An 18,670-nucleotide genomic window follows, 5' to 3' on the forward strand; every position below is an offset into this window, starting at 1 on the left:
ATTTTTTCCTCTCACACTTTTTATTAGCCTGATGTATCATAGACCAAACCAGAGACAGAGGCTTTGGCCTGCATACCCCTCAGTAGCGTGAGGTGTGGCATGTAGTACAAAGGTTGCCTAAAATACACATTTTCCAAATTGGGGTTTATTTAAAACTAATATTTATTACAATGCATTAGGAAAATGATTATATAGTGATTTGTCCGAAGTACCTTGATTTCTGCTGGTTTATAATAACGTCGTGAATTGTCTTCCAATCCTGTTCTGTATCCATCTCTTAAGAAGCGTTTCAATCCATATTTTCCTTGCAGTTTGCGAACAACTTTCTCAAGAGTTTGATCAAACAAGGCATCATCATCCACTGCAAATGCAGGGTAACTTATACAAGGCAATAGAGCAGCATCTGTATTCTGGAAAAATATTACAGTACTTATTAATCACCTTGTTGATTGCCTAGCAGCAAAATATTCTACATGATCCAAATTGACACATGATATATTAAATAATGGCCATAAATTTATGTACAATTATTCATTCAAATTACAAACTATACTTTTACAAAGCCACAACTAAGCAGCTGTAATAAAATAAACAAGAAACACCTTGGGACCAGTGGGCAAAAATGAATTTTGTATCAAATGTAAATTAGGGACCACACTGTACTAATGAGAAATTAAAGTTATGAAATGGCATTTAAGTAATATTACATATATGTCAGTCAATCAGATCTTAGAATGAGGAGTTAACACTCAAGTTGAAATCCCAAGGGTCTGGGGTTTTGGGGGATGAGTGGTTCAGGGATGTGGGAGGGATGGTCCGGGGGTGGGTGGGGGCCAGTTGGAGGTCCAGAGGGGCGGGAGGGGATCAGAAGTCTGTGGGGGGAGGGGGTCACAAGTCTGGGGTGGCGGGGGGGTTCAGAAGTTTGGGGGTGAGGGGAGCTGAGGTTGGGCGGAGGGGGTTGGGGGGGGGTCCAAGATTGGGGGGGGTGGTTGGGAGTCTGTGCTTGAGGGGCAGGTGGGGGGGTGTCAGAGGTTGCGGGGGGGAAGGTGGGGAGTCCTGTGGGGTCAGTCTGGGTCAGAAGTCAGAAGAGCTTTTAATTCTTCTAAGTTTTCCTGGGTAACTATTAGTATAACCCCAGCAGAACCATCTGAAGTATGCAATTTAAATCGCATTTGCAGATAGTTGCCAGTGCAGCGCAATTGTCTAGAGGAACTGTGCACTTCTGGGCAACTGCTATGCAAACCATAACCTGGGAACTTGCCAGGGGGATTTCCCAGCGCATCTTTGGAGTACCCCACAAATTTGACACTGGGGGAACGTGGAAGTTACAGGTTTATGTAATGAAGGCAATAAAGGGCCTATAGTTATATGGTTTTATGTACCACAGCCTTACTAATTTTTTGGCAGAATACAGAAAAAAATAGCCATAGAAACCTAAAGGTCCCAAATTCAATTACCAGATTGAGAGGAAATTGGATGGAGGTCAAAATCATAAGCAGTCTGGACAGAGTAGATCGGAAGAAACTGTTCTTAATGGCAGAAGAGTCGGGAACCACAGGACACTGATTTAGGGTGATTAGCAAAAGAATCAGCGGCAAAGTGAGGAAAATCTTTTTTATGCTGTGAGTGGTTAAGATCTGGAATGTACTGTTCTATTCCAGGAAGCCAGTTGGCATAGCTTGATCCTGGAATCAATCACTACTCAGTCTTACATTTATTTACAGAGTGAAACATTACAAGTAAAAAACCTTCTAACTTAACCACACCCAAGTGAAACCCCTATTACTGATCTCCACCTATATATAATTAAACACAATTGATATACAATTAATATGCATTGCCTCATAGTGTAGTGGTGACAGAGTCAATTGTGGATTTCAGAAGAGAACTGGATAGGTATCTGAAGGGAAAAAAATTGCAGGTCCACGGGGAAAGTGCAGGAGAGTCAGATTAGCTGGATTGCTCTTGCAGAGAATCAGCATAAACATGATGGAATGAATGGCCTCCTTATGTACTGTAACCATTCCTTGTTCTCTGATATCCTCTATAATAATGGCAGTGTTACTTTTGGTGCCCATATGAATGCCAGTTTAATCTCTATCAATTCTTCTGTGACACCCATCCTATTTTCGAACACTAGTGGATTTGGTAGAAATTTTCAGAGATCTGTGAATTTATGTTACAATCACAGCTGATGTTATTCACTGAGCAAGCCAAATCTCAGAGGGAAACTGGTCTTACTGATCATAACTTTTTTTTTGTATTTGGAAAATGAGGGGAAAATTACTGATTCCAGAAGCATAGAATCCTAGTAGCATTTTTAGAATTTTTAAATTAGAAGATTTATTAACAAAAGGGAAAAAAAAACTTAAACACACAAGATTAAAATTACACAGTTGAAACTGTCTTACAACAATTTCCCCAAAAAACCCACTTGGTCAGAACACATAAGTACTTGGCAACAGCTCCCTTACAGATTTTTAACCATAAAAATCCAGTAATATTATCCAAGAGAAAAACTGCTGCTACTTTAATAAAGTATACCACACTTCTCACTCTCTTCCACTCTGCTGTGGAAATCCGAAAGAAGTTCAGGAACAGACTGCTTTCTGGAAACAAAGACTTTTCTGGCTTGAAGCTGCATGGCTGCTTCAAATTCACAACTTGTCTCAGCACAGAGCTGATCTCAGGACATCTCTCCCACACAGCCACCTCAACTCGACTAAACATCTCCCTTAAAAGTCTTTTTTTCCCTTTCATCCTAGACCCCATTGTCATAAGCACCACTTTGAACTCAACGTTTCCAAAACATAAAAAATCTTTCATTTCTTCCTCCTACCTCCAGTTGCGAGTCAAATAAAAATTGATATTCTTCCTTTGTTTACTTACAAAACCTTTGTAAGTTGTCCAAGTCTCTTAAACTCCCTTGGAAATTTAGCAGCTGAAAAGTCACATCGTTACCTATCACCTCTTGCAAATTTTAAAACCCAACTTATTTATTTGTAGTTCGAACTTCACCATAGCCTTGCATTACAAATGCATGCATGTAACGCTGTACCTTTCTTTACAAACCTGCCCCCAGTTTACATACCCATGACACACACACACACACACACAAACAAACACACATACACATTCTTTACAGAATACCAACAAATTCCCAAAAATATTAAAAAAAATAACATCCATCTTCACATTTATAACATCAGTTTTATAGCCTCTCACCAACTTCAATTGTATAGCCATAATGTGAGTTCAGTCATTATTCATTACCCCCAATGCAAACACTAATTTATACCTATCCTAAAGGACCAATTATTATAATTAACGTATACTTCTGTAAGCAAATGCTCTCTATATCCAGTGCTTTCCAAGCTATTTTCCAATGTGGCACAATTTTAACTTTAGAAAAATAACATTACTCTAGCCGCAAACAAATATAAATCAGCAATAAAGCAACATGATAACATTCAGTATATCATTTTTAAATTTTGTGTATTATAGATCAACATATAAAACTATAAATATGAAAATCAGTATTTTAATCTTTGTAAAAATATACTTATGTTGCTTTCAGTTAAGCTCTCCACATTCCCCAATGACTCAATGAAGACTCTTTCATTTCACTTCCTGGCCCAGGACGGCTGCACATGCGCCCGGTTGCATTTTTACCCTTATGAGATGGTGTCTGGTAACTCACGTCTGTCAACAGGAGCAATCCTGATGTGGGGTGCAGTCTCAGATGAGAGAGAGCTTGTGACCCTATCCGCTGTCTCTGCAACCCCAATGGGGGTCGTGACCCACAGTTTGGGAAATGTTGCTCTACTCTGTCTGTAACTCAAAGTTTCCTATATCAGGATAGGCTACTTGCATATAATAATAGGTCAGGTTCATCCATATTAATTCACTGCTTTAATTTAGTTTTGCCTTCTGGAAGCCCCATCTTCTTGATATACCACGGGAATCAAGTCAAATTTGCCTCTTGCTATGAATATCTGACTTCATATGTTTTAGAAAATGACTTTACTAATGGAATTAAATTTCAAATGTAAACAAATGTAAACGTTTGGTTGAGAAAGTGGTAAATAGACCTGGGTAATTACAGTTCAAAGGGGTAACCTGTGGTTATTTAATGAGGTTAGAGTTAGAAGTGAGAAAACTCAAACAATGGATTTCCCATCTCTGAGCCGATAGTAGGGACAGGAGGTTTACAGTTATTTCAAGAAGGGAATTAAATTATTCTTGTGGTTCCCTGATCAAAGATGTTAAAAGCATCATTGTAAACAGGGGGCTTATTGGTGCAACCAGAAAGGCTGGAAAGAGAGCCATTAATTCCATTAGAGATATAAATTATTCATGTTGGTCTCAGAATCAAAGGGTTGTTTTGAAGGTAAAAGATAATTAGTTAACATTTTTACTTGAAGCATCCCAAAATATCCCACATTATGGGTTGTGGGAGTTAGAAAAGTTCCTTTATTTTAATTTATCTGTGTGTATTTGTTCACAGCAGCAGGTAGTCAGCAGTCAGCTTGGTTGGAGCTTGGAGACAGAGATAGAGTGTGCCAGGAGTTGGAAAGCAACTGTGGAACCAAGAGCTATACAGGAGCTGTGGGAGCAGTCTGGGAGAAAGCAGTCTGTGTCTGTCCCAAGCCAGGAAAAGGAGCAGAGAGGCCAAGGGTGATCCTGATTTTTAAGTCACTAAGCACAAATGCAGTGAGGTCTCAAGCTTCAGCTGAGAAGTCCACAGTCATGGGGTTTTGAAGAAAAGTTGGAAGGTTGCTTAGCCAAAAGCCATTGGAAGGATCCCCATGAGATCACATACCTTGGAGAGGAGAAATCAAATTCAATTCTGTGGGATATTTGGTTTGGTCCCACAAGGAGAAGATGTTGTAATGTGTGAGGGAGCTATTGGGTGAAATTAGGAAGTTAAAGGGGAACTCGGCTCTGTACTCTAAGTCTTGATAAGCTATAGGGTTAGCTTTGTTTATTTTTTTAATATAAAGTTTGTTGTTGTTTAAAAACATGAAATCTTGTGGCATAGTTCTTTCAGATAATCACCGGTTGTTCAAATTTCTCATTAAATGTTAAGGGTCTCTATGGAAATCGCAATACTCTGCACTGCCAAAACAAGATGAAGAACCTCCTGCCACGTTACAGAAAAAATCTAACTAACAGAAACTGGAATCTTCTCACTTTCTTCCCAGATCTACCCATTGTACTATGAAAAAATTATTTTAAAAACTACATTTTTGAACCCTTATCTTTTGTTTCTGAGGCTCTAGCCTCCATATATAACTTGTAAAGTTTAGAGAAAACAGTAGAACAATTGTAAAAGAAAACTTTCCAAAAAGAGGGAAAATACACCCAAATTGATAGCTTTATTAATTGAGATTTTTGTTACCCTGGTCACACTTGAATCACCTAAATCAGGCCCTTTCATTAGTCAAACCTCTCTAATTCAAGTAATCACAGCCCTACACCGCTTTTCATAACACTGTTACCCTTATTCAAATTCAAGTTCTAAATCATTTACTTGAATGTTCACAGAGATTTTGAAGAAACTTACATAGAATTAATAATGTTGCTGTTAAAATAACCAAGCTCATTATAATTAAAAAGCCTGCTGAGGTTTGCAGATTGAGAACAGAAACCCTTTGAAAACTTTAACAATGTAAGAATAAGCACAAATGCACAACATCAAAGAAACAACCTGCACCAGTGAGAATATTGAGTTTTATAAATGCAGTTCAGGATTAATCAATCAAATTTTCAATATATCCTTTGCTTTACTGAAATACTAACCACAAATGAAAATTGCTGATTCACAGGAATCAGCAATAGCTAAATAAGTACTTTCTTTCACTTTCTCCAATCCAATAGAACTTGCAAAATAACAAAATCATTAACTATGTAGGATGATTTAAGCATTTACCTATTCTTTTGTAAGGATGTTTTAATTGTCTACTTACATGTGACCTTGATTCTCGTGGAAGCAGTGAACACAAAGTTTGTCTGTTCCGATTGTGAGCATCAAAATCAACAAAAATAACTGACCAAGAACATCCCTATAAATAAAATAAAAGTGGTAATACATTTACGTAATATTTTATGCACACCTATAAACCTACACATACATATAGGAAGTCATTTTTGCTATTATGTTCAAAATGCTCAGGCAACAACAACTTGCATTTAAATAGGACCTTTAACAGAGTTGAACATCCCAAAGCATGTCACAGGAGCAATTATCAGACAAAACACTGACACCAACAATCTTACATTTGACACTTTTTAGTCGCTTCTTATAATGAAGGCTTTGAGATTGTGATATATGAGCTAGAACAATCCTAAAATCTATACACCATATGAATGAAGGCTATTAAACTGTCTACCTATTAACAAGGGAGAGGAGAAATTTAGATCCCCGGTGTCAAAGGGAAGGAACGTGAAAAATAGTTGATAAGCCAGGGCTCTTAACCATTGAAAAAATGTCTCAACAGTAATCTTACAAAGGTATATGATATGTAGCAGGGTGTAGGAAGTAAACCCAATACTCACAGGTTTATACGAGCAGAAGCACAGTTTTAAAATCGTAACGTTTACATGTAAGACTGATGTATTTCTTTAAACAGACACGGGTCAACAGCTGGCATTTCTTGCAAGGAAGAGCATTTGGAATCAGGATACTGGCCTCATTTGAGAAACAATAAGATGCTGAGTTTTTTTAAATTATTTGTTCATGGGATGTGGGCATCATTGGCTAAGCCAGCATTTATTGCCATCCCTAATTGCCCTTGGGAAAGTAGTGGTGACCCACCTTATTGAACTGCTGCAGTCCATGTGGTGTAGGTGCACCCATAATGCTATTAGGGAAGGCGGGTTCCAGGATTTTGATCCAGCGACAGTGAAGGAACAGTGATGTAGTTCCAAGTCAAGATGGCTTGTGGTTTGTAGGGGGCCTTGCAAATAGTTGTGTTCCCATATGTCTGCTGTCCTTATCCTTCCAGGTGGTAGAGGTCGGTAGTTTGAAAGGTGTTGTCAAAGGAGGCTTGGTGAGTTACTGCAGTGTATCTTGTATATGGTACACACTGCTGCCACTCTGCGTTGGTGGTGGAGGGAGTGAATGTTTATGGTGGTGAATGGGGTGCCAATCAAGCAGACTGCTTTGTCTTGTTATGGTGTCTTGAGAGTTGTTGAGTGGCAAGTGGAGAGTATTCCATCACATGCCTGACTTGTGTCTTGTAGATGGTGGACAGGCTTTGGGAAGTCAGGAGGAGATTTATTTGCTGCAGGATTCCTAGTCTCTGACCTGTTCTTGTAGCCACAATATTTATATGGCTGGTCCACATCAATTTTTGGTTAATGGTAACCTCCAGGGTGTTGATAGTGGGGCAATCAGCGATAATAACGACATTGAATGTATAAGGGAGATGGTTAGATTCTCTCTTGTTGGAGATAGTCAATACCTGACACTTGTGTGGCATGAATGTTATTGCCATTTATCAGTGCATGTCTGAATATTGTCCGGGCCTTGCTGCATATGGACACAGACTCTTCAGTATCTGAGGAGTAGCGAATGGTGCTGAGCATTGTGCAATCATTGCAAACATCACCACTTCTGACCTTAAGATGGAGGGAAGGTCATTGATGAAGCAGCTGAAGATGGTTGGGCCTAGGACACTGCCCTGAGAACTCCTACAGCGATGTCCTGAGGCTGAGATGATTGACCTCCAATAATCAAAACGATCTTCCTTTGTGCTACATATGACTCCAACCAGTGGAAAGCTTTCCCTCTGATTCCCATTGATGTCATTTTATCTAGGGCTCCTTGATGCCACACTCGGTCAAATGCTGTCTTGATGTCAAGGGCAGTCACTCTCACCTGAACTCTTGAGTTCAGATCTTTTGTCCAAGGCTATAATTAGATCAGGAGCTGAGTGGCCCTGGCGGAGCACAAACTGAGCATCAGTGAGCAGATTATTGCTGAGTGAGTGCCACTTGACAGCACTGTTGACAACACCTTCCAATACTCTACCTGGCTAGAAACATAATTAAAGATTATGAAGATTAAGAAATTGTTGAATACAATATTTGATGAAACTTCTGGGTCCAGTCTTTTTGGGAACACAGAAATATCATCACTGGCCAGGCTTGATTAATGCCGATTTGAATGAAAGGATTATTTTGTTAAACTTTTAATGTACTGGAGAAGCAGATAATTTCACAATGATTTATCTTTTCCAAGTATTACCTTATTAGTCACCTCTAACAGTGGGTTGACAATCTGGAAGATTTTGTGATGCTGCAAATTGTACATCGACTATAAGGAAGTGGCTTGAAGGCTCTTTGTTCCTTGACTCTGGCTTCTTACGGATGCCCCAATATTCAACATACCACTGACATCAGTACCTTCAGTACCTAAACACCATGCTTTGGAACTCCTTTCTAACCAGCTACTCCCCTCAACCCCCACCCTCTCACTTCAATCCACCCAGCTCCAATTCTTCCTTAAAGAATTTCCTTAAAACAGGCCCCCTTGATCAAGATTTTGGTCATCAGTCCTAATATTTTCCTTCCTGGCTTAGCATCCACTTTTTTTCCTTAATACCTTTGTAAGGCACTTTGGAATGTTTTTCTACATTAAAAGTGTTTATAAATACAAGTTATCGTTGATGGATTTCTGTCATTTTGTACGTGTTAAAAAAGAAAATTTTAGGACTATCTTGCCAGTAGGACATGTTCTTCTTTAATATAAAAGCAAAATACTGTGGATGCTGGAAATCTGAAATAAAAACAGAAAATACTGAAAAAACTCAGCAGGTCTACCAGCGTCTGTGGAGAGGGAAACAGAGTTAACGCTTTGAATCTGTATGACCAGGAGCAATTGTGGTACTTTGAATAAATAAAAATAAAATGAGTAACTGAGTATTTTGTGTAATAATTCCTATTCCTAGCATTTCCCCCTCCATTAATATGAAGAGCTCATAATAAATTTAGCTTTTTTAAAGGAAACGTTGAAACACAGTTTTGTGCAGTCTGAGTCCCCCTTTTGGAATATCTACATTTTTAAATTTTATATACAAATATTTTAATGTGTCAGTCTTGCACTGAAGGCAGTACATTTTCCTTTCTACTTTCTCCCTGGCACCAAATTATGGTTGATTCAAAACATTTTTCACAACATAATGCCTCCTTGACCTTGTTTCATATTTTTGTACGATCTTTGAATGATGAAGGACCTCCAAAACCAATTTACAGTCTGATGTGTAGGAACCATCCATACCCCACATGCAAACTCATTGTTTCTTTCCTGCACGGCTATGGGTTTTGAGTTCAGTTTTGGATTCAGAAAGCCTTGCCTCAACAATTTGTCATCATAATACTTGATGGCGATAATTAATCTCTTAGCTTGAAATCAACCTTTATGTTTTCAAAGTTAGGCATTTAGGAAATCCATTTTCTTTATTTTGCCTCAGTTACAGAATTTTGAAAACATGACTTTGGGCTGGATATGCGACAGATTTGAAAATAAATATTTGACTAACTAGAATACACTCTCATATCTTTTTCCTCACAGCCTGAGGAATTCAATAATGAAAGTAAATTATTTGTGTTCATCTGTTCTATAATGGAGGTGACCAGAATACATATCTCAAATTCATTTACATCAACATATTTATGCAAGATCAGTTTGATTACAATGAATGTTTATACTTGGCAACACCATATCACCTAACCAAGTTTCAGTCAAGGAATGTGATGTTGAAATCAATTTTGCAATGGGTTTGCTGCTAAGGACTGAATGATAAGGACATGCTTTAACAGAATTGCACAAGATGACATTTAAAGTGCTTGTGCCTACATACATCCAGTGGTATCCAGTCTGAGATCATGCTGCTAAAATAACATATTCTTTAATAAGTCATTTAGCCGTAGCATGAGGCTTGGGCAAGTGAAATTTAGGTGGACCATCTGCCCAATGGACAGAATTTTATGCCTCGTGGGCGGGTGCACACCTGAACTGAACAGACGTGAAATAGCACAAGATGACGTCGGGCAAGTGTCCCAATGTCATCCTGCACTTGAGCCATCATCAAATCAGTGGGTGAGCGCAGCAGTCGGAAGCAAACCCGCCAACAATTAAGTGGGCAATTAAGCCCATTAAGGAGGCTATTGAAAGCGATTTTTCGTGGCCTGTCCACTTTTATGGCTAGCGGGCTGGCCAATCGGCCAGGCAGCCTTTACGTTTTTGTTCAAACCTCGATCCAGGGTGGGATGAAATCTCCATGGGGAAATAAAATAGGAGATATTGGGGGGCTGTTTTTTTTATGAGGAATGCTTTCAGGTGCTTGATTGTGCTGCGTGTACATATTTTGCAGCATTTTGTTGTTTCATTTATTCTGTGGAGGTCTGCAGCTCCCTGAGGCAGATGTCTGCCTTCAGGGTGCTCAATGGAAGTGCTCACCACCAAATGCAGTGATGCCCGTCCTCTGAGCCTTTCTCAGCATGCGTTTCATGCTGACTGGCCATTAATTGGTTGGGGACCCGTTTCCCATCTGCTCCCTGGCCCGCTGATCGTGCATGCCCAAAGAGCAAAAAATTTGGGCCATAAACAATCCATTGAAATTATTGAAATGATAATACTATCATGTTCTCAATCCACTGAAGTCAACTAACACTAATAACTCCTTCTATTCTTACTTCATTCAGATGCTTCTGCAACCTCTAAAAGTCAGTAAAAGAAGAACATTCAATGCTCATTGTTGCTATAATTAAGGTATGGTGGTGTTTTAATCTCCATAAACCTCTTAAACAAGTTCACTAAAAGAGATAACTAACTGTGAGCAAAGCCACAGAGGACTCAATAGTAATACCATAAGTCAAAAGTTCAGCATTTTGCAATTACTTACTCCAAAGCTACTCCTCTATGGTAGGCCCAGAACTTGCCATGTCACTGTGACCTTCAATAGTGGTGAACATCTCAGCATTTGCTGCTACTGAGATTGGAAAATCTGGACCATTATGTTGCGGAAAATGTTTTGAATCAGCCATAATTTTGCGTCCAACAAGAAATCTAACAATAGGCCACAGAGTTATGAGTGGAGACAAAGAGGTGGAGTTCATTGTTAGCATGTGTGTTGGCTAGCCCCACATCCATGAATATGTAGATAAGGAATAGGAAGGAGCTAAGGACAGAACCTTGCAGTAACTCTAGATGTAAACATGTAAGACCGGATGGAGAAATTATGAATTCAGTTCACAGTTACACTAATTGTAACTTCTTCCTTTGTTTTGAGATGGTTAGTGCCATCTGTTCATTTGCTGCAATTCTGCTTTCAACCCAAAACTGTATTTGAATTCACAATAACATAGCTGGTTCAAAGATTCCCAGGATTCTGGTTTAATGAGCCAACACATTTAGGTAAACTCTGTTACTTCATCAAAAATAATGTGAATTTATAGCTCTCTTTTACATTTCATATAAACTAGATTGGGCAAATATAAAATTGAATACTCCAGTTCTACCATGCATGCTTTTGTTGGTTTTAAAGTATTGATCTGCATATTAAACACAGCAATATTCAGTTTTAACTCAATCGACAGAAGGGCTAAGAAGGATTTTGCAACTAGCCCAATAGGTTTGAATTCATTGCAAGGTTTATAAATGCAGGCATATAATTATTTAAAAATTCAGGATGAAAACTACACTACCTTGATGTGTTGAAACAAATAAGTTGCATCTTTTTGTAAGTTACTTAAACTGAATTAATTTTCTTCCTTAAAGACCATGAAAAACTAATTAAAATGCAGACACTCACTTTTACTTGCTTTTGTGGAATTTAGTTTTAATAGTAGGGCAATTTATTGGAATTAACTACCCATACAGTTCAAGATAAATTAAGAATGGGATCCTGTATAAACACTGGGCTCTTTGAAAATGTGATGCACTGTGTTAGGACTCTGTATGCCTTTTTCTTCACAAGTGTTGATGAATTACTGACAGTTACCAATTCTGACATGGAAACAAAAAAAACCCCAATAAATATCATTCAAAATACCTGATTTCCAAAGAGGTTAAAGCCATTGATTGCTTCCAGCGCAGCTTTGGCCATTCCAACTGAACTATTAGAAAAAAAAAGTACGTTTGAAATCTCAAAGCATGCAAAAATCAATACAATAGGCATTTTAGAAGCAAACGTTTCTGTGTGCACTGGCACATGGTGGATTTTTCTGCGAATATGTCAAATATAAATGCATTTCAAATTTTGAAATGAATCATCATGCTCTTAAAACATTCAATTTGAACTTAACACAGGCATAAAGTATTACATTAGTAATAAACAAACCAAATAGGTGTAAATAGGCTTTATTTTATTTGTTTAGTGCAACGTTATATAACAGAACAAAACATTGCATAAATAAATATTCGTTCTTAACAGGACAACTATGGAATCCACATTGCATCCCAAAAAACATTGTTTTCTTCCAAGTGAAACTTGTTTAAATTGAGCATTTTGAAGGCCATTTCCGTAAACCAAATCATTGCGTGAGCTGGCAGGAAGTGATAGGTCTTCACTCAGGTAAATGGGAAAATTAGCCACTAAAGTGAAAAAAAAATCCAAAATATTCTTTGGTTTTGAAATAAAGGAAATACCTTACATTTAAATATTTCCTTTGGATTTTCCTTCCTCATTATTTTTTGTTTCACCAGTTGTACCATGGGAAACCAAAAATGGAAGAAATGAATTGAAAACAGGGTAACAGGAATTCTGTGAGCAATTACAAATGGAAAATTGTTATAAAAATCTGTGAACAGATTTCTGTGAACACAATCAGTCAGAAAAGAATTGGTGAACTACTACCTATGTTTAACAAAAAGTAGTAAACATTATCTTGGCATCTTTGCCTCTTCACTGTCAGAGTTTTAAACAGATGAAAATGGCTTTGGACGTTGCTAACACATTATGAATGTAACAATTTTATTGCTAATTACAAAATATACTTAATTTAATTACACATATTAATTATCTAAATCCTACTTTTTGATGTAGGTTAAATGAATTGGATTTTTTTGAACTCTATCTTTGGGAGTATTATGGGTTGCATCAAACATTAAACAATGGGAAATGCACCTTTAAATATATCTATGATCTTTTAAAAAGCAATTCCTGTCACATTAACTCAAAGTTACTCTCAACCTATGAAGCCTCATGTTGTACCGTAACCTGCTTCGAAAATCAGTTTTATATGACACACTGAAAACCATAACCTCTTTTTGCAAACAACAGCAACCTACATTCCAGCAATAGCACAACAGAATCCAGCATCAACACACTGCCTGGATGAATTTGGATTTTGAAATTATTTAGCTTGTTCTCAATAGCAGCTACCTCATTACAAAGTTTTCTAATTTCGGAAGCTAATGTGAACAAAGCTCACATTTCAGCATAACTTTTAAACCTTGAATCTGTTGAAAAATACTGGCACAGAAACTGACAGTTAATTTGATTACTGTAATATTGAATGTCATGTGCCAGTTCCATTGTCTTGCTCTCTGACCCTTTCATCTGCAAGATAATACAAGCCACACAGTAGTCCTTCAGAGCTGGGATAATTATCTGAGTACAGATTATTTCTATGGCCACGTTTTAGCTTTTGCACAAAGAAATATAGGGCTTTTAAAATCAATTTTTCATAACTTCATTACCATTAACCTCAGCTTAACTATAAATTATGCATTAATTTTCATTTAGTGGGTGCTGCTGTGACAGATATCTCATTTTCACACAGTTCAGTTCCTAGCACCACTAAGTTAATTTTGGCAGTGTTTTGGGCTACTGCACGTCAGCTTGAAACTTATGGCACGGTCGAGGCAATTACTTGAATATTCAGTATGCAGAATACTGAAAGCAGCAGATTTCAAAATTAGGATATAGCCAAACAGGAACTAACAACTTCTGAAGCTCTCAGTTTGAGATCACAAATGGGGCAAAGGTAGAGTCGGATAAGTACTAATAGGAATAGACCATTCAGCCCTTTGAGTCTTTTCTACCATTTTATTTCGATGATGGGCTGATCAACACTGCAACTCTATTCATCTGCCTTTGTTCCATATATCTTTATTATCTTACATCACTAAAATCTTAGTCTCAGTCTTGAAAAATTTAAATTAATGCAGCATCCACAGCATTTTGGGTGAGTGGGATCCAGGTTTTTACCATCCTTTGTGTGATAAAATGCTCTCTGATTTTACTTCTAAATGGCCGAGCTCTAGTTTTGAGATTATGTATCCTTGTTCTATATTTCCTCACCAGAGCAAAAAGATTCTCTGTATCTGCCCTAATGAATCCCTTCATCATTTATAATTACTTGACTAAATCAATTCAACGTTTAAAATCATGGGAACACAAGGCAAATTAACGCAACCTATCCTCATAATTTAATCCTTTCAGTCCATCAACAATTCTGCTGGATCCATGCTGCACCCCTTCCAAGGCCAATATATTTTCCTTGAGGCTTGGTATCCAAAGCTGAACTCAGTACCCCAGTGGGATCTGACCAAGGTCTTGTACAGCCGAAGTATTACTTGTCCAATTTTACATTCTAAACTCAGAAATAATAATCAACATTCATCAGCCTTTTTTGATTATTTTTTATACCAGTATAGTAGCCTTTAGCAATCTGCGTCACCAGCTTTCAGTGATAAGGTTGCCAGCCCCCCATGTCTCATCATGAAGAAATTATTCTAATTTGCCTTTCTCAAATTCAAAGTGGATGATCTCACATTTCCCCACAATAAATTCCACAGGCCATAGTCTGTCTTTGGCCCTCTGTAACTTGCTGCTCCGACCTACAACCCCTAACTGTCCATCCTTACAGTGTTATTTACAAACATAGACATATAACTGTTCTGTCATCCAAGTCATGAATATTAATGGTGAGAAGCTGAGTCCCCAGTACAGACCCATGGGGAGTACCACATGTCAGATTGTTCAAATGTTTAAACATAAAATAAGAAAGAAATATATTTAGAAAAAAGAATAGAAAAAAGGGAATTTGTTAAACAGAAGTAATTTTATTTTTTTCCTTAAAATGATTTATTACTGTGGTAATCACTGTGCAAACTGACAGCTTTTAAAAATCAAAACAGAACAGAATTCTCTGGAGCTGTTGGCATTCTAAGCTTAATTGCACACAGGCATGACTGTTGTCCTACACCTCCCTAAATCATAGATGCCATTTACATTATGGACACAGTAGTAGAAACTGAAAGTAATGTTGTAAAAACATTAAACATAAAAGCTACTTTATATTGAAAGCATTTTTATTCATCATCCTAGAATAGTAAAAAAGATGCAAGAAAAATAAAATCCCTGTTAAAGGCAAAAAAAAAATCACATCATGTTTGCTGCATTTAAAGTATGAATAGCACATTATGGCAAAAACCAGCAAATAACTTCCATTTCCCTTTGCATTTATACATGCAATAAACATACTAAATGCAGCTATGATTATAAAAATATTAACTGTAATAAGATTGTGAAACAGCATACCTTGAGTGCAGTTCAGTACTGCCATTGTTATATTTACTTCCTCTCTCCCACATACCATAATCTGGTCTACGGTAGCTTCTTTCCACGCAGAAAACAAGATTTTGAATGAAAGTTACCTATTAAACAACATAACAAAATAATTAAGGCACAGGCAGAAGACATTTCGAAATAGGTTTTACATCAGGCTAAGCTGTGGCAACTTTTTTGTCTGAATATTTAAGTCTCCAACATCCTTGGTATATTGCAAAATCACAGAATTGTTACAGTGTAGAAGGAGGCCATTCGGCGCATCGTGTCTGCACTGGATCTCTGAGCATTTTAACTTAGTGCCAATCTCCTGCCTTTTCCACGTAGAGCTGCACGTTGTTTCTATTTACATAATCATCCAATGCCCTCTTGAATGCCTCAATTGGACCTGCCTCCACCACACTTCTAGGCAGTGCATTCCAAACCCTAACTACTCGCTGTGTGAAAAAGTTTTTTCTCACCTCGCATTTGCTTCTTTTGCAAAACACTTTAAAACTGTGCCCTCCAGTTCTCAATCCGTTTACGAGCGGGAACAGATTCTCCCTATCTACTCTGTCCAGACCCCTCATGATTTTGAAAACTTCTATCAAGTCTCCTCTCAGCCTGCGCATCTCCAAGGAAAACAGTCCCAACTTCTTCAATCTTTTCTCATAACTGAAGTGTCTCATCCATGGAACCATTCTCACAAACCTCTTCTGTACTCTCTCCAATGCATTCACATCTTTCCTATAGTGTGGCATCCAGAACTGTACACAATACTCCAGCTGAGGTCCAACCAGTGTCTTATATAAGTTCATCAGAACCTCCCTGCTCCTGTACTCTGTGCCCCTATTAATGAAGCCAAGAATACTGTATGCTTTAGAAACAGCTCTCTCTACCTGTCCTGCCACCTTTAATGACTTATGTAGATGCACATTCAGGTCTCTCTGCTCTGTTGCTACTGTCCCTTTTATTCCATGACACACACCCTTTAGAATAGTATCCATTACTTTATACTGTCTCTCCATGTTCTTTGTACCAAAGTGTATCACCTCACACTTCTCTGCATTGAACTTCATCTGCCACCTATCTGCCCACTCCACCAATATGTCAATGTCCGTTTGAAGTTCTACACTGTCCTCCACACAGTTTACAATTCTCCCAAGTTTTGTGTTATCCGCAAACTTTGAAATTGTCCCCTGCACATCAAGATCTAGATCATTTATATATATATCGTCAGGAAGAGAAAGGTTCCCAACACCGACCTCTGGGGAACTCCACTACAACCTTCTTCCAGCCCGAAAAATACCCATTAACCAATACCCTCTGTTTTCTATCCCTCAGCCAATCTTGTATCCACGTTGCTACAGTCCCTTTTATTCCATGACCTATAACTTTCCTCACAAATCTGTTTTGTGACACAGTATCAAATGCCTTTTGGAAGTCCATATACACCACATCAACAGCTTTGCCCTCATCAATCATCTCTGTTACCTCTTCAAAAAACTCCAGCAAGTTAGTTAGACATGATTTTAATGTCATACTGACTCTTCCGAATCAATCCACATTTTTCCATGTGATTAGTAATTCTATCCCAAATAACTGTTTCTAGAAGTTTCCCCACCACCAAAGTTAAACTGACTGGTCTGTAATTGCAGGGCAGGTTGTTATACCTTTTTTGAACAAAGGCGTAATGTTCGTAATTCTTCAGTCCTCCGGCACCTCCGCCGAATTCAGGGAACATTTAAAAATTATTGCTAGTGCCTCTGCAATTTCCACTCTCACTTCCACTCCCACTAAGATAAGTATCGAGAATAAGGATTAAAGTAAGGATTAAAAATAAAGAACTAAAATAGTTAAATTCTGTTTAAAAATCATCAGATTTTCCAGTAGTGCTCATGCAGTTGGGTAAACAACTCCAGGACCTGGTGGTAACACAGGTTAATAGGTTGGTGATTGGTTAGTGAGTCATCCTTCTTTTGCACTCCAAAACTAGGAAAGTGATTTAAACTAGAAACCACGAACCCATAACTAATACTTTTTTACACGAATAATTTAAACTATTTAAACTTTATTAGTTTTAAAAACTAAAATTAACTGATGCGAATTATTTACATAAAACGTTAAAGCAAAATATAAAGCAAGATAAGATAGAGATGGCAGTGCAAGAAGTGCGCCACATTTCCAGCATGTGGCAATTTGTGGAGAGCATCGTGATCACAAAGAATGACATTTGCAGTAAGTGGGCGCAGCTCAAACAAATTTGGCTCAAAGGTGGTGAGCTGGAGTTTGAGGTGCTGTCATGCAATGCATCAGAGATGGGGATTTCTGCTCCTGTTTGCAGCGGGCATCATAGCGGGTGGGAGCAGAAAATATCAGATCACAAGAATCAGTTTCACATCATCATAAAACCAGGTTGCATCGGGATGCTAATTTTAAAACTTAGAATATCATCAAAAGTATGAGGGGTGATCTTATTGAAACATATAAGATCCTAAGGGGACTTTAAAGGGTGGGTGCTGGGAGGATGTTTCCTTTTATGGGGTAGACTAGAACTAGGGGAACAGAATTATCTGGAAAAACTCAGCAGGTCTGGCAGCATCGGCGGAGAAGAAAAGAGTTGACGTTTCGAGTCCTCATGACCCTTCAATAGTTCTGTTGAAGGGTCATGAGGACTCAAAACATCAATTCTTTTCTTCTCCGCCGATGCTGCCAGACCTGCTGAGTTTTTCCAGGTAATTCTGTTTTTGTTTTGGATTTCCAGCATCTGCAGTTTTTTTGTTTTTAGAACTAGGGGACGCAGTTTAACAATAAGAGATCTTTTTAAGACGGTGGTGAGGAGAATTTTTTTCTCCCAGAGGGTTGTTAGTCTGTGGAATTCTTATCCCCAGAAAGCAATGGAGGCTGGGTCATTGAATTTATTCAAAGCTGAGCTAGATCATTTTTTTATAGACAAGGGAGACAAGGGATATGGGGGGGGGGGGGGGGGTGGTGGTGGGAAAGACAGTAAAGTGGAGTTGAGATCACAACCAGATCAGCCATAATTTTATCGAATGGCAGATCAGGCTCGAAAGGGCCGAATGGCCTACTCCTGCTCCTAAGTCCTATGT

General features: G+C 38.2%; 1 protein-coding gene across 5 annotated transcripts in view; it reads right to left on the minus strand.

Moving 5' to 3' along the window:
* The window catches only part of phkb (phosphorylase kinase, beta), a 290,351-nt gene that overhangs the window by 153,854 nt on the left and 117,827 nt on the right, over positions 1-18,670 (minus strand). For all 5 annotated transcript variants that reach the window (XM_041192251.1, XM_041192249.1, XM_041192250.1 and 2 more), the window contains 4 exons: positions 15,555-15,670; positions 12,060-12,123; positions 5,970-6,065; positions 213-410 (listed from right to left, as the gene is read on the minus strand). In XM_041192251.1, the coding sequence (XP_041048185.1) occupies positions 213-410; positions 5,970-6,065; positions 12,060-12,123; positions 15,555-15,670 (474 nt within the window). The remainder of the gene's footprint in view (positions 1-212; positions 411-5,969; positions 6,066-12,059; positions 12,124-15,554; positions 15,671-18,670) is intronic.

Source organism: Carcharodon carcharias, chromosome 7, assembly GCF_017639515.1.
Source record: "Carcharodon carcharias isolate sCarCar2 chromosome 7, sCarCar2.pri, whole genome shotgun sequence".
NCBI lineage: Eukaryota > Metazoa > Chordata > Chondrichthyes > Lamniformes > Lamnidae > Carcharodon > Carcharodon carcharias.